This window comes from Anguilla anguilla, chromosome 13, assembly GCF_013347855.1.
Source record: "Anguilla anguilla isolate fAngAng1 chromosome 13, fAngAng1.pri, whole genome shotgun sequence".
Lineage (NCBI taxonomy): Eukaryota > Metazoa > Chordata > Actinopteri > Anguilliformes > Anguillidae > Anguilla > Anguilla anguilla.
In genome coordinates, this window is record NC_049213.1 from 25,898,008 (window position 1) to 25,914,750 (window position 16,743).

The 16,743-nt window shown below is 39.2% G+C and overlaps 3 protein-coding genes across 6 annotated transcripts; 1 reads left to right on the plus strand and 2 right to left on the minus strand.

Moving 5' to 3' along the window:
* Positions 1–179: 179 nt before the first annotated feature.
* On the minus strand, positions 180–6,398 carry glt8d1 (glycosyltransferase 8 domain containing 1). Its single transcript, XM_035388464.1, has 10 exons — positions 6,263–6,398; positions 5,891–5,926; positions 4,735–4,833; positions 4,396–4,618; positions 4,189–4,306; positions 3,990–4,074; positions 3,505–3,617; positions 3,157–3,323; positions 2,712–2,824; positions 180–2,569 (listed from the first exon to the last, which is right to left on the minus strand). The coding sequence occupies exons 2-10, from the start codon at positions 5,904–5,906 to the stop codon at positions 2,385–2,387; spliced, it is 1,119 nt and encodes a 372-aa protein (XP_035244355.1). The 5' UTR covers positions 5,907–5,926; positions 6,263–6,398; the 3' UTR covers positions 180–2,384.
* Positions 6,399–6,558: 160 nt separating this feature from the next.
* On the plus strand, positions 6,559–8,506 carry spcs1 (signal peptidase complex subunit 1). Its single transcript, XM_035388465.1, has 4 exons — positions 6,559–6,715; positions 7,752–7,811; positions 7,894–7,980; positions 8,174–8,506. The coding sequence occupies exons 1-4, from the start codon at positions 6,680–6,682 to the stop codon at positions 8,300–8,302; spliced, it is 312 nt and encodes a 103-aa protein (XP_035244356.1). The 5' UTR covers positions 6,559–6,679; the 3' UTR covers positions 8,303–8,506.
* Positions 8,173–16,456, minus strand: LOC118211323 (serine/threonine-protein kinase Nek4-like). 4 transcript variants are annotated; one of them, XM_035388461.1, is made up of 17 exons: positions 16,376–16,456; positions 15,975–16,117; positions 15,224–15,490; positions 14,893–15,090; positions 14,672–14,779; positions 14,370–14,524; positions 14,109–14,238; positions 13,454–13,969; positions 13,282–13,338; positions 12,947–13,090; positions 12,494–12,655; positions 12,090–12,153; positions 11,842–11,960; positions 11,528–11,616; positions 11,054–11,271; positions 9,853–9,986; positions 8,173–9,213 (listed from the first exon to the last, which is right to left on the minus strand). In XM_035388461.1, the coding sequence occupies exons 2-17, from the start codon at positions 16,059–16,061 to the stop codon at positions 9,115–9,117; spliced, it is 2,547 nt and encodes an 848-aa protein (XP_035244352.1). In that variant the 5' UTR covers positions 16,062–16,117; positions 16,376–16,456; the 3' UTR covers positions 8,173–9,114. The 4 variants fall into 4 exon arrangements, with proteins under 4 accessions (XP_035244352.1, XP_035244353.1, XP_035244350.1 ...); XM_035388462.1 differs by having other exon boundaries at positions 13,454–13,966; positions 15,975–16,417; XM_035388459.1 differs by having other exon boundaries at positions 15,975–16,416.
* Between the last annotated feature and the right edge of the window lie 287 nt (positions 16,457–16,743).

Sequence of the window (16,743 nt, forward strand, 5' to 3'; positions counted from 1 at the left end):
TCAATCCAATAGTATTTAAAATATAAAAAAAGCTTTATTTTTTACCATCAAATTTAAAAAGAACTTTTAAATTTTCTATGACATGTTGGCTCAAAATGAATGCATGATTCAGCACCACACATCCTTACAATAATTTGCACCAAGGGCAAGTATTAAACCAGAGGAAAGAATGTTCAGAATTCAAGTCAACTCAGCAGCATTATTTAATCATCATTTTCATTTAATTTGTATTCAAATAACTTTATTATTATGAAAAATTAACAGTGTAATTACAAAGCATTTAACAGTTGCCCGTGCAGGCACCCACACACTGATTTATTGGCAACGCTCATTTATTTGTTGTCGTTCCCCTGAACTATTTTCAATCATGAAAATGTATTCGATACAGTTATCATTTTGACCACAAGTGGTAATGACATCATGAGACCATCAGTAATTTTAAATAAACAATATATACTTAAACAGCTGTAACTCTTGAGTGCCTTGTCCAATCCTCACAAAATTCGGTACATAATTACAATCCATATTCCGAGGAAGCATGCAGGTTTTGGCATGTTTGCAAACCCTGCCTCAAAAAACATCTGCAAACATTTTGTTTTTTCACCATTTAGAATTTTTATTTTATTTTATTTTTTTACAAAGCTAACTCTCACAAACTAGTCAAAGGCCATTAAGCCTTTGGTGTCACCAAATTAGCCTTGAAAGAATCTGTAGAATCTGAAATGGAATAATTATCAAATGTTGAAATGTTGAACTTTCAAGACAATATGGCCACCATATGCAACTAAATAGTTGTGCATGCGGCCATTTTACTACAACAGCTGTAACTTCTGAGCGCTTTGTCCGATCATCATAAAACTTGGCGTACGTGTACAATGGTTGACTCGGAGGCAGCATACTAATTTTGTGGTGCTTAGCCAATAGGTGGCGCTGTAAGAGAAAAATAAACAAAAATGTTTTTTAATCCTCAATTTTTTGAGCAGTAAAGATTAATCTTTGCATTTCCTGTCTTGGTGTCAATCTGCCAAGGAATGTATAATGATCTGAAAAAAATATGGCAGCCATCAGCCAATCAGTTGTTCGTGAGCATGTGACAGGCTTTGCAATGGCTGATCATCATGAAACTTGTTTGTATGTTTGTACCTCAAAGCTAGGGAATACCTTTTCAAAATTTGGGAAGGAAACTGAAAAGCACATTGATAATGCTTTGACCTGGCTGCAGCTTGGTGATAACTTGACAAATGTATGTCCAGTTTCCTATTTGCTGCTGAACATTCATATATACATTGCCTCAAATGTTAACCATTATAAGGTAGATCATGACTCTGTCTTTTCAGCAAACAACTATTCCCCCCTTCCTCCCTATACCCAAAAGTCTAGCATTAGAAGGCTATCTTTTGTTGATAATATTAAGTACAGAACAGTTTCTGCATAAAATTGTTTGAGCCAGTATGGATAATGCAATCGTTTTTAAAATACTACAACAAGTTATTTTTCTGGCAAAAAAGCAAGCAATATGTCAATGAAATCAATCAGTAGCACTTAATTTGCAGCATACAGTACACACATACATTTTGCTTTTTAAAAATGATTACTTCCGGGTCATGTGGGAAACCTAAGATTTCCTAGGAATGGTCGAGAGATTATAGAGACAATCAGACCTCATCCATATGGTCTTTCCTGGAAATTCTAGGAAAGAATTCATACCATGCATAATGCAGTTATATTTGGTTAACAAATTACATCTTTTAAAACAATGGTCAGCAATCCCTGTAGTATGCTAAATATTCTCTGGGTTTTTTTAAACATACATTTGTGCACAGCATTAGCAAAGTGAGAACACTTCCCTGAAAACATGTTAACCAACGCTTAAGTTAAAATGCTCAAGTGGTAGAAATCCTTACATCATCATGATAAAAAAGCAGAAAACCAGTGACAGCATTCACACCAAAGCAGCTGCCAAAATTAAATATCTAAAGCTTATCTATACGCAATCTCATGCATGCTTTTACTTTTTTGTAAAATGATGGCAATATGACAGCAACTGCATTAAGCCTGGTCCTGCTATGAACTTAGTATTAACACCACATATGTAAAAATTTAAAGTGCAAGACACAACCGGCAACAGGCTGGAATTACATTTTGTTGGAATACTTCTCAATCTGTCAAATCCACAGTAAGAACAATGTCCCTGGGGCACAATAGTAGGTCAATCTCAGTCATATGATCAGTACTGTGCCAGTGAGCTGAGAAACATTGTGATAATCCCTCACAGGAATCGGTGAATTACACGCTGTAATGTTCTTGAATCAAGTAAACCTTCCTCAGAAGTCAATGAAAAGTTGAGGAGAAGAGAAGCCACGTAGCTTAGAGTCTGTCAAGGTTTACTTGTCTTCTGTGTGTCTTCGAATGGGGTGAAACTTGCCAGTTGGATCTGGAATGTACCACTTGTCCCAAATATCAGAGAAAGACGAAGTCCACCCCCAGGGCTTGTAATGTCCATTCCAGTGCAGGAGTTTGGCAGCTTGCACAAACTGGGGGGAGTATCGATTTCCAGCTCCAGTGGATCCTGGAAAAAGAAGCAACCACGTATTCTCCAATAAGAAGTACAGAAACCGGTGTGCACCAGATTTGTTTTCCTTATGGAATTAAATAACAGATCATTTTCAGTACAGTTAACTTTAAAAATCCAACTGTCCACCATTACATACCAAGGTGCCGGACATGCCACATTGGGTCAATGCTGGAGTGACGCTTGTAGAAAACAATCAGCAAGGGAGGTGTGGTGATACTAGCAGCCAGAGCTCTGCTGTAGAGGTCCTCCCTTGAGGAAAGGAAAGAAATGATGGCTGGGGTTCAGTTAACATTTGCCCTTGACTTTGACTAACATTTTTTTTTGACTAACGAATGTTTTTCTTTTGTACAGACAATTTGGCAAGTTCTACAATTACTAAAGGCAACTCAACAAACAGAGTTTGTGAAGAAAAAGTGTACCGCTTGCATTTAGTGGTATATCTAAGTTAAAGGAAAATTATGTTTGAATACAAGGCATAGCTTATTCAGGTAGGGGTGTATCCCACAGAGGAAACAGCTATTTTCCTTTGAAAAACCTGCACAGCATTTGTATGTCATTTGTAGGGAAAAAGTTTTACTCACTCCACGTTCCGTTCCATCCATCTCTCCAGCTGGCTGGTGATGTTCTGGTGCTTCCACTCAGTCAGATTGGCCACAAAGACCCCAGGGTTGAATGAGCATGTGTTGGCTCGCATGGCAAGCTTTTTGATCGCTTCCTTTTTGAAATCCAAGAAGCCAATGTAGTTGTTCTATAGATTAAAAAAAAAGAAAATTTAATGACAAAAACAGCCCATTAGAGGCCATTTTAGGCCATAATTTTGCCAACCAGCAGTACTTGTAGTACTGCAGCATTTTGACTCCATACCCCCATCTGATTGAACCAGCTGAGTGCATGTACCATTTTCTAAAGCAAGTCATCTCATTTATTACCTGATTTCCAGCCCCTCGAATGATACCTTTGGAGGATGCAGAGTCACAATCATCAGAGAATGCAGCCGCATGCCCTGCCTTAAGGTTAGTATCAAACAGTTCCTGGATATCACCTGAAAAACACACAAACATTAACCATGCAATATTGACAGACTGACTGACTGACAATTAAGAAGTTATTTCACTTAGTTACTCACTGAAAGAATCTCCCCCAATTGCAATTTTTTAACTTTTTAAATTAATTAAAAAAGAATATTGAGATTTCAAGTGTACAGTAAATAAAATATATAATATACTATATATATATATATATATATATATATATATATACACTATAATATCTATATATATGCATATACACATACACACACACACACACATTTATACATGTATAATATATACATGTGTCTCAGATAAATGAATGCCATTTCCATCCAGCATATTTCCATCCTGGCCACTCGCAGAATAAACCTGCATGATTGTACCTTGTACAATGACGTCATCATCTAAATATATTGCTTTCTCTGCATCCGGAATGAACATGGGCATATAAAATCTGGCAAATGTCAGCTGCAAAACAAAAGAAAGTAAAAACTGAGAATGTTTCCTTTTTTTCCAAAAGAAGAGCAAATCCTTTTGAAACTAGGCCTCCACAGCAATAAGGGGTGACCATAGCAAACTTACCGGTTTCACGGTGTCAACATTCGGGGGATCCTTTGATATTTTACCATTCAGAATCCTTGGGTCAAACCGAATAATTTTATAATTGACTTCACTCAGGTGAGTTTTGCTGAGCCAAGTTCTGAAAATATATGTATGCAAATTGTATTAGAGTGACATCCCGCATCAGTGTCCATGTGCTAAATCTTCCACTGCGCTGGCGACACTTACTTTAGATGATCTTCTGTGTCATTCATGGTAACAATGTTGAAAACAATGTTGGATTTGCTGTTACGGTACACGCTGTTCATAGCTGCTACCACAGCACCGAGCCTCTCCTCTCCTGCCGTGATCAAGACAGGGATTTCTTCTCCCGTTCTGGCAACTTCAGATTTTCGTGGAGACTCGATGGCAAAGTCAGGGTCAAAAGGGTGCAGCACACCAGGTAATGCATCTGGAGAAATAAATATGATAAAATGCAATGCCAAAAGTGATACATTTGACAAACGCACAGAGGTTGAAAGTGCAAATTTAGCAGTTTTTATGAGTAAATAAAGGAAATGGCACTACCTGTGCTTTCGCTCTTTAAGAAGTCACTCAGACTCAGAAGATTCCGACGCACAATTATAAGAAATGCGATGGCAACCAGCACCAGAATTAAAATGTTTACTGTAGATAAAAGAAGGGAAAATACACATAATTCAATTGGAAAGGTACATTTTCACTGTTTTGCTGTTGGAACACTGAACCAGAACGGCAAACTCAGGGGGCCAGACTACAATACATTCAAGCAGACATCATTTATAACATAATAAAACTTAATTTTTCATTTTAATGTGAAAGAGTTATGCAAAGGTAATATCCATTTCTACAAATTAGCTGTATCCATATCTCCATGAAATAATGAGGATGAGGCTGAAAAAATAGACTCACATGTTATTTTCTTCTGTTGTAGATGTATCACCAGTATACATTTATAGCCATTATTTTGCAAAGATAACTTATTTTTAATTTATGAATAGCTTATTTTGATTGCCCTTGTAGTTTTACAAAAATAATTAGATTTGTATTCCTATTTTCCCCAGAGGTACAGATATCAGAGAATTATGCCTCAGTAAAAGGCAGCCATTATGGATGAGCATTGATAATTTATTTCTCAATAATCATTTGGTATCTGGAGCTCAATCTTCAGTTTTAGACTTTGTAGACAGGCTAGAAATATTAAAAATGAAATGATTCTGAGTAACAGGCCAGGACAACCTAATCCATTTCCTGTGGAATGCAATTAAATCATTCCACATTATATGTGGATAGACCCAGACCACAATTTTACAGCTGAATGTTTTTAAGGTGACATTGCCACATCTCTCATTGGCTAATATAGTTTGCAGTACAACTGAAACATGTGAGGGGCTACCCGTCAGTAGCCTAAATACTCTACAGTAACACTAGTGTTGTACAACAGTCTGGGCATTGCATTGCAAAAGGCGCAGCATGCCAAACAACTGTGCAAGGTTTTTCATCGGCAACAATTCATTAAAAAGACCAAGCTGAATAATATAAAAATGTTATGAAAATCACACAGAATAGCGGTGTCTCTCTCTGCCTGCCTATGATCAACACCCAGCACCTTTTACATCCAGTTCATCAGCTAACTATCAGTCGAGAGTCGTGGAAGAAAAGGCAGATCACTACCATTACACCAATATCATGAATATATTCTTACCTCTTCGTACTGTCATCTTGCTCCGGATAGAAGTACCTGCATCATAATAATAATAATAATAATAATAACAACATATATCGCTTAATTTTAAATGGTTTGTATGATCGCGGTTCATCAATATCAGCATAGATTTGTAGGTATAATTACCTAGCAACATTAAATATACACATGTTTGCATGACAGTCGAGAGAACTGTTCGGCTGCTTAGCACGTCAATTAAGTTGCTTCTCTTTGCAATTGATGCCAAACTTAGGGATTCAGTAGGCTCACGGCTTTCATAATATTAAAGAGCCAGTGCATGTTCTGCAGTATCCAACATTGCAATTCATATTACAAGGGCGCAACCCGTTTAACTAAGACACAGACACTTACCAAGTACTCTCAAGATGCGCTAACTTCCAAGCCAAAGTGCCAACTCGACATCAACGACTGTTTCTTCTTGGTAGCGAGCTAGCTGTGCTTCAATGGCCCACCAAATATGCGGTTTAATTCATGCCTTAATTTATTTACGAGCGATATGATTTAAATAGGATTATGTTAATATTTTTTGTATGTTCTACGCGTAAATATACATTTTTGTTCATTTTATTATTAAATTATCTAATTATTACTTTAATAAGCGTGTCATTTTCCATTTAAATTGTAGTTTGTGCAGGATAATCATAGCCAGCAATTTCAGGGTCCTTGAACACAAACCGGAAGACATCTTTCGTTTCCCTTTGCTACAGCTACTAGCTAGGTAGCTGTTTTTTTCCTCATAATATCTAGCTGTTTCTTCCATTTGGAAAAATGCTGTCGATATTCAGTTCCATTCCTACACACATGGTAAGAACTGAAACGTGCGGCATTTCACTTGAAGCTCGCTTTAACTCTGACAAATTGGATGCATCGGTTATTCTCATGCTATTCTATTGTAGGTAGCTAGCTAACTAGGTGGCAGGTTAATCTGGGTACATTTTGCTTGCCAATTTGTCCAAATGGTTTCATTCATTCATGAATTGCTAGTGCAGGTTAGCTTTCCGCCGAGTCCGTAAATGAAATTATTATCCATGGTGTACATTGCTACTATTTAGCTAAATGGCCTATGAATAGCCTACCGACTTAAATGTACCGATAGTTGCAAACATTAGCTTGTGTTTGGCCTCCGATTTTACGGACAGTATTACAAAGAAGCGATGAGAGGTATAGATGCATTTCCTTGTATACATATTAAATTATTTTTCATTTGACAATGATTTACAGAAGTTTGGTCATTGTAGCCTGTGGCTGTGTATAAATTTGCTGTGATGTCGTGCCCCAGAGGGACAACCACATTTTTTCGAAAAGAAAATGGCTTAATCTTATTTTTAGATGCGTTTCCTATAGAGCATGAGGCCACTGTACCAGCACAGTATAAAAACAGATTATTGCATTTGTAATTCTGAATATATGATATAAAACTAATTTGTTCATTTGTACAGCTTCTGCAAACATGTGTAAAAGCTGTTTTGGAATTTAAGTGTTTTGCTTGTGACCACAAACCCCCCAGATGCCCCACACCAGTCACTGTAAAGCTGGCTAGTCATCAGGAACTTCAGTAACTATTTAAAATATCCTTACTTGCACAAAAGAATTGTACGGGTCAATCAAAAACATATGCAAAAAGAAAAATAACATCAAAAATGTCCAGAAAGTCAACTATCCCTTTAAGGATCTTTGTGGTATTTTGCATTTTTATAGACTAAGAATGAAAATAGTGTGAATATTTAAACTGGCACGATTGCGCAAACTAAAAGGACCATTTCAGTTTCGGCATTTGGCAGATGCTTCTAGTAACTTACAAATATGCTTCTTTGACATGGAATGTTTTTATTTTTTAAAGGACTACAAAGGACAGAAACTAGCAGAACAGATTTTCCAAGGGATTATACTCGTTTCTGCAGTAAGTGGAGTACATTTTTTTTTTAAAATGGCTACTGGCTTGTCTTGTTTGCTACGTAACTCACACCACCTTTGTTTTGCAGGTTATTGGATTTATTTATGGCCTGATCATTGAACAGTTTGGCTGGACTGTGTATATAGTACTTGCAGGTTTTGCCATTTCTTCTTTGGTGAGTAAATTGATTTCCAGTAGAGTCTGGTTTTTTACTGCACCTTCACCTCACTGCTTTTTATCTGCATAATGGCTGGTTGTCAGGCTAGCTTTAAGATGATTGCTGCGTCATTCAGTTGTCATCAGTGGCAAGCACCCTGTTCTGTTCCGTAATTAATCGGTAATTTTCTTTATCTCTAATCTTGTTGTAGCTCACTCTGCCACCTTGGCCTATGTACCGGAGAAACCCTTTGACTTGGCAGCCAGTATTGCCAGAATCACCGGGAGATGGGCGAGAGAAGACTCAGGAAAACACAAAGAAGCCACGAAAGCACAAGTAGTGCATTACTGCCTGTGCAAAACCCCAGGATTTCAGTTCACTTTCTACAGTTTATCCCAAGCAGACCTTCTTCATTATCCTCTGCAAGTTCAACCCTTAGGGAAATAAGTAACAACTGGATAATTATTACTAATTTTTCTTTTACCAAAATGTTTATTTTTATTTTTATCCATGTGTCTAATAAATTCCACCAAAGAAAATGGCAGCTTAGTGCTGTGGGTTATTTTTTTCTATATGTGGATTCATTTATTGCACTGATGCCACTGTGGGTGACCATTTGTGTATACCAGACAGACCTGATACATTAAATGCTTTTGTAGAAGTATTTTGCACCTCAAAAAAAATCCCAAACATGAGAATATAGAATATATAATTCATACAGATGGTAACAGCACAAATGAAACAGTGTGACTGTCTCTGATACAGTATGTAAATAAAGCATTGTCCTGCATTTGTGTTGACATACTTCAAACTATCCTACCAAATCGGTTACTTCAAGTACTACAGGTTTTCTGGGGTTATAAATATTTATTTGATTTCATTTGAATCTGAAATCAGATTTATCACACTAGTCTTATTTGTGAATATAGTCTATCAAATGCATTCTATTAAAACAATATTCAAATTATAATTTAGATTGCATCACAAAGAAATCTACAAGACACAGTTGCATGAAAGGAGAAACAATATTGATTTAAACTGCATATTCAGAGGGATTCCTTTTTAGCCATGTGTGAATGTGGTCCAGACATCAGCCATACAAAGGCACTGGCAGTTGCATTGCTGTAATTTTCCATTCATTCTTTAGACTCCTTATTCTTTGAAAGCAACATCTTCCAAGAATTTTAGTTGCCGCACCATCACAGCATAGGCCTGGTACTTTTCCTCTCCCATTTGTTCCTGAAGTTGAAGCTGCAGAGGAGGGAATGAAGAAATGTTACTACTTTGCATGATGTAAAGAAATGCTAACAAATGTCCAACCTTGCAGGTGTCTCTCTGATACCCAGTTTTGCATGAAACTGATACACAAACTAAAAGAACTGTCATTCTCATTCTCTCTATCATTCTCAACACAGCCTGCCTTAAGAGTAGACACCTACAGCAAATGCATTATAAATCCAGTTGGTCTTGACTTCACACCTGTACACAACCTTCAGTCTGCAGACCATTGCCCTGCTTCACTATGGTCGGCTGTCCCACAATTAGTCTATCGCATGGCCAGGTATCAGATGTGTCTCAAATTTAGTACCATATCAGAATGGTCCAAATTGGAATGGAACACATCATGATTCCATATGATTATTCGCTGTTTAGACTTAAAGGGAAAGAACAGATAAGAGTCGGATTTGTGGCAAAAATCGGTTTTGTGAAGTTTTTTCACTTTAAACTGTCTGTCTGAACAAAGCCTTTAACTGTATCTTGAAGATGAACATTTACCCTGGCTGTTCCATAATGACACACCCTTTTCAGTTTCCTAGAGAGAAAGTGCTGTCAGCTACTCTCCACGTTTACGGTGCCCCAACTTTGCCGATAGACTATGGTTGTACTCACCTCTCTCTTGTCTTCATCATCTTCTTCCATAATCTCCATAACTCTGTCCAGAAGCTTCATCCCCAGTCCCCTCACAACATCAGTTCGTAAGCGTTCAATTGCTCTCCTTATCTTAGCAGAACCAGAAGTAACATCTGAAGGAGAAATGACACAGAAACAGACAAAGGAACACTTTATCTAATAATGTGCTTCCCAGAACTCGGGCCCCTCCATAGCTGCAGGGTTTTCCACCTCGTAGCTGGACACACAATAATCCTCAAGATGCCGAGACTCATTTTGAAATAGAGGAGACTACAGAGAATTTTCTTTCACAAATGTCAGGGTACTCACAGATTTTTTTTAAAGATATACAGAGCTCTATGAGCTCTATGTTTAACTGAATCTAACTAGAATCTAGTTTCTCTGAAAAAAAGTTAACACTCCTAAGACATTTCAAATAATCAAGTTCATGCATACAACAAAATTAAACCCTCATTCAGTGTAAACACATCACATGAAAAAAAAGGGAAGTAGTCCACAACAGTTTGGTTTTTCTGTTAAAACACTGAACATAAACAGTGAACTCTGGTGGCCAAAGACTATACTGCATTTAAGTAGATGTTATAAAAGTATAAAACTTACTTCATCATTTTCACCTGGAGGTTATGTAAATGTGATATCCATTTCCACAAATTAGCTGTGTAAATATCTCCATAAAATTATTAAAGAATGATGCTGAAAAGGTTTCAAAAGGAAAGATTCTTATCCCTATTTTTCCCAGAAGAACAGAGATCTGGCGCTCAAGCTTCAGTTTTAGTCTTTACAGATAGGTTAGGAATATGTTTATTAAAAAAAAAAGGTATTCTGAGGAACAGGCCCGACAGCCTAGTCCATTCCCTGTGGAATGACCCTGATGTATTTATGAAAACATCATGAATCATGTGTTCACTAGGCATGGTTGGAATAAATAAGCTTCCCATCAAAATTCTCCAAACCTGTTCATGCTGGAAGAGTCAGCCACAAGTTAACCATCCTAGGCTGTTAAGTGTTTCAATAATAGAGCAATTGCCACTGCCCTAACTTTACACTTGTTCACCTACTGTGAGTTACATGTGATTAGGTTTGTTAATTATTTAACAATTAAATAATTAAGGTCCTTTAAGACTACAGAATAAAGACCTGTATCGCCAGTAGGTTTCTCAAGGCTTAAGGGGTGACAGACCTGAGGGAACTTCACTGAGTTGGAACTCCTCTTGCTCCTCTTTGGCCTTTCCATATAGAACCAAGGTATCTCTGTATCTCCTATTCAGTCTGAACTCAGGCATTTGTGTAGAGCCAGATTCAGGGCCATCATGCTCGCATGCTGGATCTCTGGAATCCATTTGTAGTGTCTGGGTCATCAACTGGACCAGATCTTGCATCTCATTGCTCTTGTTCTTCCTAAGACAGAAAGACAAACCTTTATTGTGCTTTCTCCTACAGAGAAAATACTTTATGGAAAACATCATAGGAGAAGTTATCTCAAGGAAATCTGAGCAATTACAAACAATTTTATAACAATTAGTGAACATGAAAAAATCTAAATGTTACAGGAGGAAAGATATTTTGCTTTTCACATAGTCTTTCACTTTCTGTAAATTCTGATCATGCCGGACATGCCAAGGTGGGTTATGTATGAAAGGGCTGGGAGTCTCACCTCTCTTTGTAGTCCCCTTCTGAGTGATCAGTGGAGCTAGTGGAGGAGCCACTCTCATCCTCTTCTGGAGCTTGCAGTTGTGACCTATCCTGTTTCAGGGACGAGAAAACCACCCAGGGTATGAATACATTTGGCCTGTACTGTTTTACTAGACTTTTACTTAACTCCAAATAATATCATTCCTCCTGTTTCCATTTGGGAACTGACTGCGGTGTAGCTATGACTAACCCTCTCCTTCTTCCTGAAGTATTTTCCTAATCTGTCCACAGGTTACAGTATATGGATCCATTCTAAGGACAGGAGCTGATGATTACCTTGTTTGTTTCGATGGCAGTGTCAGATAAAGAAGGGCAGACGTTTGCATTCTGGGAATCTACCTCCTCCCTCTCCAAAGGGGTGACATTATAGGATGCTTGACTCAGCACAGGGACACCTTTGAGAAAGTTGAATCCATGGTGTAGTTGCACAATGACAAGATCCAATTTGACTTTTTTCCCCATTTTCTGATATTACTAGTCTGTCGCTCCACTGGAGAACATCTTAGTTAAAGCAAAGGTTTTACCTAAATTGAAGGGCTCTTCCTTTTGTTTCAGACGTCTTCGCTCTCTTGCTGTCAGGGGACGATCCTGAAACCAGCATTTTACAAACATTTCATCTCACACAGGCCAAAGATAAACCATGTCCTTTCTGAAAACAGAGCCTGTCTGTCCCAACAAATTACTTCATTTTCTCTTGCAACCTCATTATTTTCTCCAATAAAATCTGTGCTGCTATATGCAACCTTTCCTAGCCATAGCAATCGAGGAAATACACAAAAACTTGAAGTGAAAATAGAAATCAGTTCTGTTTGCTTAGATGTGATACAAGCATCACAAGTTAGTGACCAGAGACTAGATGCCATGTGTGGATCTACTATAGCTTCTGGGTTCAAGAAATAATAGCCTCCCATTTTTACCATAAGCTAACCTGTGATGCTGCTATGGAACCGTCTTTAGACCCGCAGTCTGAGGGACATGATGAACTGACACGCTTTGTCTTAGCCGCACGGCCACTGTGCTTATCCTTCTTACTGACTGTAAAAGCATCTCCAGGGGGTGGTGGCAAAGGTCGGGAAGAGACCGTCTTTACCTTGGGTTTGGGGGGGGGGGGGGGGTAATATGAGAAATAACACAAATGCAGTGCAGTGTTAAACAGTTGTAATGCAGGGTTACATAACACTTTGGTGATGATAACTTTCTTTGGCTTTGATGTCATAACTACAAAGCTATGCAGGTTGTCTCCTCTGGTCCCTGATAGCCATAGTGTTTGCACTCGCTTGGAAGGCCATCCTACAGTTTAAAAAGCATTTCACCGTGACACTCCACTTGTAGAGTGAGGCTACTCCATGTGGAGTGACGCCACACTCTACTCTGTACCCACCCTGTCTTGATCAGTCAGTGGCTTCTCTCCGTCCCTCTGTCTGTGTTGATGGGACAGGGAGGATTCTGAGGTATAAGAGGGGAGTTGCAGCTGGGGCACACCCTGCTCTGGGACAGGTGGGAGTGGATCTTGATGGGGGAATTCCTTAAATCGAAAAACACGAATCATGACCAACTGATCACACCACTTCACACACTGACACACAGCATCTGAACTTGAACACCAGGCTAGGTTTTGTATGTTTACACTGCAAAGACTGACATCCTCTGTCAAGCAGACAGGGAGAAAACTAGAAACTGTCTTATGTTAAGAATCAAACAAACCAGTCATCTTACCGCAACGGTGACAGGAATAAATGGTTCCAATAGCTGTTCTGTTGAGTCCAAGCTCTCCTTTCAAAACAAAACGTGTGACAGCATAGCGTGAAAAGAAGACCCAAATGGAAAAAGGGCATGCATTACTTACTGCTCACCATCTAAACTGCGATGATAGCATGCTGGTCCCTACCTTTAGTTCAGGGCTTCTGTTCTGGTTTTCTCTGTCCACATCCTGGAGCAGGTTCACTGTGTCATTTTTCTCGTCCATGTTTATAGGAGGCGGCTGACTCCCGACGGTCCATTTGCCTCTGTCCGCCGGTCTCACTCCTGGCGGGAGGGGACAGTCCTGCGTCATGGAGCCATCCGACACCCTCTTTTCCTCCCCACTGGTGACACCTGACACTGGCGCCCCGCCCCAGGACTGTGGTGGAGAGGGATACTCTTTCCTGCTCCTTGTGTTCTCTGCTGGCTCGGGCTGCTTACTGATGCTCCGAGGTGGCTCGGGCAGTGGTGGCACCGCGTCCTGCAGCCCTTCGTCTTCCCGGGGCTGGATATCAATATTGACGTTACTGACGGTTGCTAAGGACACATCTGTGCTGTTCAGAAAGTCCTGCACAGGCCCTTTTGGGACCAGCTCTACTGCTGAGGAGGAGGGTTCCTCGTGAACACTGCTGGCTTTGTGATGCTGGGAATGTTTTTCTTCCTTCTTTGGAAAAACAAAAAAAGGAAAGAAAAATGTCAACAATGTTACAGTGGTCACCCCCTTTAATATGCATTTAATTGGTCGTCCCATGACAGCATTTATGCTCTATTAGCTGTAAGGTGGAAATAAAAGCTTCCCTCACCGGTTTTTCCCTTTTGCAGTGATCAGAGGGTGACTGAAGGGGCTGTTCACATTTTATGTCTGCCAAGACCACAGAGGAAGAGTCACTGGGCCTGTTGTTGAGACCTTTCTTTCTGGACTCAGCGGTTTTCCTGGTGAAACAGATCAGAGGACTGTGAACAAACACCTGTAACAACATGGACTTTTAAGTCATTCAGTCTTGTAAATCCTAGAATAACAAAACTTGGTCATTGCAGAAAAAAAAATTAACTGAATCACATACTCCTTTGTAGCCTCCAGAAACATGAAAATCTTCTGCTTGATGTAAGGCTGCCGGAGGATGTGCTTAACATCCGGTCGCTCCTCTGGCTTCTTACTTAGCATGCTCTTTATGAGCTCTCCAAGCTGGGGGTTGTACATACTGGGCATCTGTGGCAGCTGAAAATGAATTAAGTATAAATACACAAATAAATAATCACAGTAAAGGACATAAATTATTATAACAATCTGTTGCTAAATAGGCCTACTACAAACTTTTTGAATTAGACTTTTTGAGTCATTCATAACCATGAGAAAAATCCTCACCTTTCCTTCTATGATACGATACACCAAGGAGTTCATGTCTTTGGCGTTGAAAGCGTGCTTCAATGTGGCCATTTCATACACGCAGCAGCCCAAAGCCCAGACGTCAGACTGAGGAAATGAAAAATCGTATGAGTGAATATGTAAAGGCTTTCTTGCTTATCCAATTCTGATTACAGTCAGTGAGCAACAGTGTTGTTGTTTTATGTTACTTTTGTAAATACCTTGTGGTTGTAGGGTTTGTTGGAGAGAAGCTCAGGACTCATGTAATATGGTGTTCCAATGAGGGTGCTTGCCATGTCATTCTGGTTCTCCAACACTCGTGCAATCCCAAGGTCTCCGACCTTGATTATATTGGTCTTGGTCAGGAAGATATTCTGGGTTTTCAAATCCCGATGCAAGATGCGCTTTTCGTGCAAATACTACGAATCAATACAGAGGAAGGATCCATAACTTATAATGAAATTTAATATACCTGAATAATACTTAGAGGTTTTTGCAATGCCAATTTTTGTTTCCACTCTAGTAGTTTTCCCGAAAACAAGCCAAACATACCTGAAGGGCCATGGAAATTTGGACAAACCATTCAACCACCTGTCGCTCAGGGAGAAGCTCGCCCTTCTGTTGCTTCAGCCTCTGGTAGAGGTCACCCCCCTCGCAAAAGCGCATGACAATGTAAAGCCTACGGTCCTCTCCTTCCCAGGACTCCCTATATGTAACGATGTTTGGGTGCCGCAACTGTGACAAGAGTTGTGCCTCTTGTTCTGCTGCTCTGCGCTCACGTCTGGACGAAGTCGTCAAGTTCAACTTCTTGATGACATACTGAGAACAGAACAGAACACAATGTGAACGACGCTGGCTATTCTGTTTCGGTTATGCTGGCTAAGCATTACTGTTCTTTTTTGTTTTTCCACGTCGGCACTTGTCATTGCCAGCAAGTTACATTACAGGCGTTTAGCAGACGCTCTTATCCAGAGCGACTTACACAACTTTTTACATAGCATTTATATTGCATCCATTTATTCAGCTGGATATATACTGAAGCAATGCAGGTGAAGTACCTTGCTCAAGGGTACAACAGTGTCCTAGTGAGGACTTGAACCTGCAACCTTTAGGTGACAAGACCAACTCCTTACCCATTATACTACAACTGTTAAGTTAATCACTAAGTGATTAACTTAACTTCAATACATTCTGTAGTGTAAGCCACAAAAGTCTAATATAAACGAGCCATTTAACGTAAATCGTACCGTTTATGTACAGTCCTGATTGTTAACTAATTTCTTGGATTGGGTAATTGGTTTACCTGTTTTCGGTCAGTGTTGTGCCTGACAAGACTGACTTCACCGTAGCTACCTTTCCCAACGATTCGGATAAAGTGGTAATTCTCCATAGTCCTTCGTTAGATAACTGTATTTTTTCATATGTAGCTATCTACGTTAGCGCCAACTAAGAAAAAAAAGAAGAATCATCAGTCGTTTCTTAAAAAGGGAACGTCAAATGTTCTTTCCATATTGGCTAGCTAATTAACTAGACGGATTTCATCGTGACCTAGCTTGCCATCACTCTGTAATAAGTTTGTACAGTACACTACGGTTGTACAGTACAACCATAGACTGTATAAAAAATAACCTGAACCGCAGAATCGAAGCACGCAATTTAGTAAGAACTGTCAAGCTTGCTACATTCGTATGTGTTGTTGTATACCTCAGACATAGACCAGTGGCTGAGGAAAACAGCAGGGACGATCATCTGCGGCTTCGTCGTAACCAAGCAACCCAGTTCACCATAGACTCCGGTTTGAGACATTGAGGGGAAAAGCTTACATGTTCACCACAGCGTCATCTAGGGTCAACGAAGAACAGCTGAAAAGGTGAATTTACGTTGGCTAAATGGGTCTGTATTATAAATAATATTTAACAATATGTCCTACCCCATAACATTCTTCCAAAAGTCTTTTCACTTTTTCGACAAAATTCCGGGCAACATGAACATGAATGAATAAACATTCAAAGGATTTCAACTAAGTAGCCTATATGTGCACAAAAATATTCTGTTCTGTACAGAGCTTAATT

What these genes read in the sequence shown, in the direction of transcription:
- glt8d1 (XM_035388464.1), bottom strand. An exon ending in ATGTTGACACCGTGAAACCG is followed by an intron (nt 4,075 to 4,188) that starts GTAAGTTTGCTA and finishes TTTGTTTTGCAG; the next exon opens with CTGACATTTGCCAGATTTTA. An exon ending in TGGATGGAACGGAACGTGGA is followed by an intron (nt 2,825 to 3,156) that starts GTGAGTAAAACT and finishes CCTTTCCTCAAG; the next exon opens with GGAGGACCTCTACAGCAGAG.
- spcs1 (XM_035388465.1), top strand. Translation starts at nt 6,680, where the DNA reads ATGCTGTCGATATTCAGTTCCATTCCTACACACATG. An exon ending in GTTCCATTCCTACACACATG is followed by an intron (nt 6,716 to 7,751) that starts GTAAGAACTGAA and finishes TATTTTTTAAAG; the next exon opens with GACTACAAAGGACAGAAACT. An exon ending in GTTTTGCCATTTCTTCTTTG is followed by an intron (nt 7,981 to 8,173) that starts GTGAGTAAATTG and finishes ATCTTGTTGTAG; the next exon opens with CTCACTCTGCCACCTTGGCC.
- LOC118211323 (XM_035388461.1), bottom strand. Translation starts at nt 16,061, where the DNA reads ATGGAGAATTACCACTTTATCCGAATCGTTGGGAAAGGTAGCTACGGT. An exon ending in AAATTTCCATGGCCCTTCAG is followed by an intron (nt 15,091 to 15,223) that starts GTATGTTTGGCT and finishes ATTGATTCGTAG; the next exon opens with TATTTGCACGAAAAGCGCAT. An exon ending in TTATTCCTGTCACCGTTGCG is followed by an intron (nt 13,091 to 13,281) that starts GTAAGATGACTG and finishes TTTCGATTTAAG; the next exon opens with GAATTCCCCCATCAAGATCC.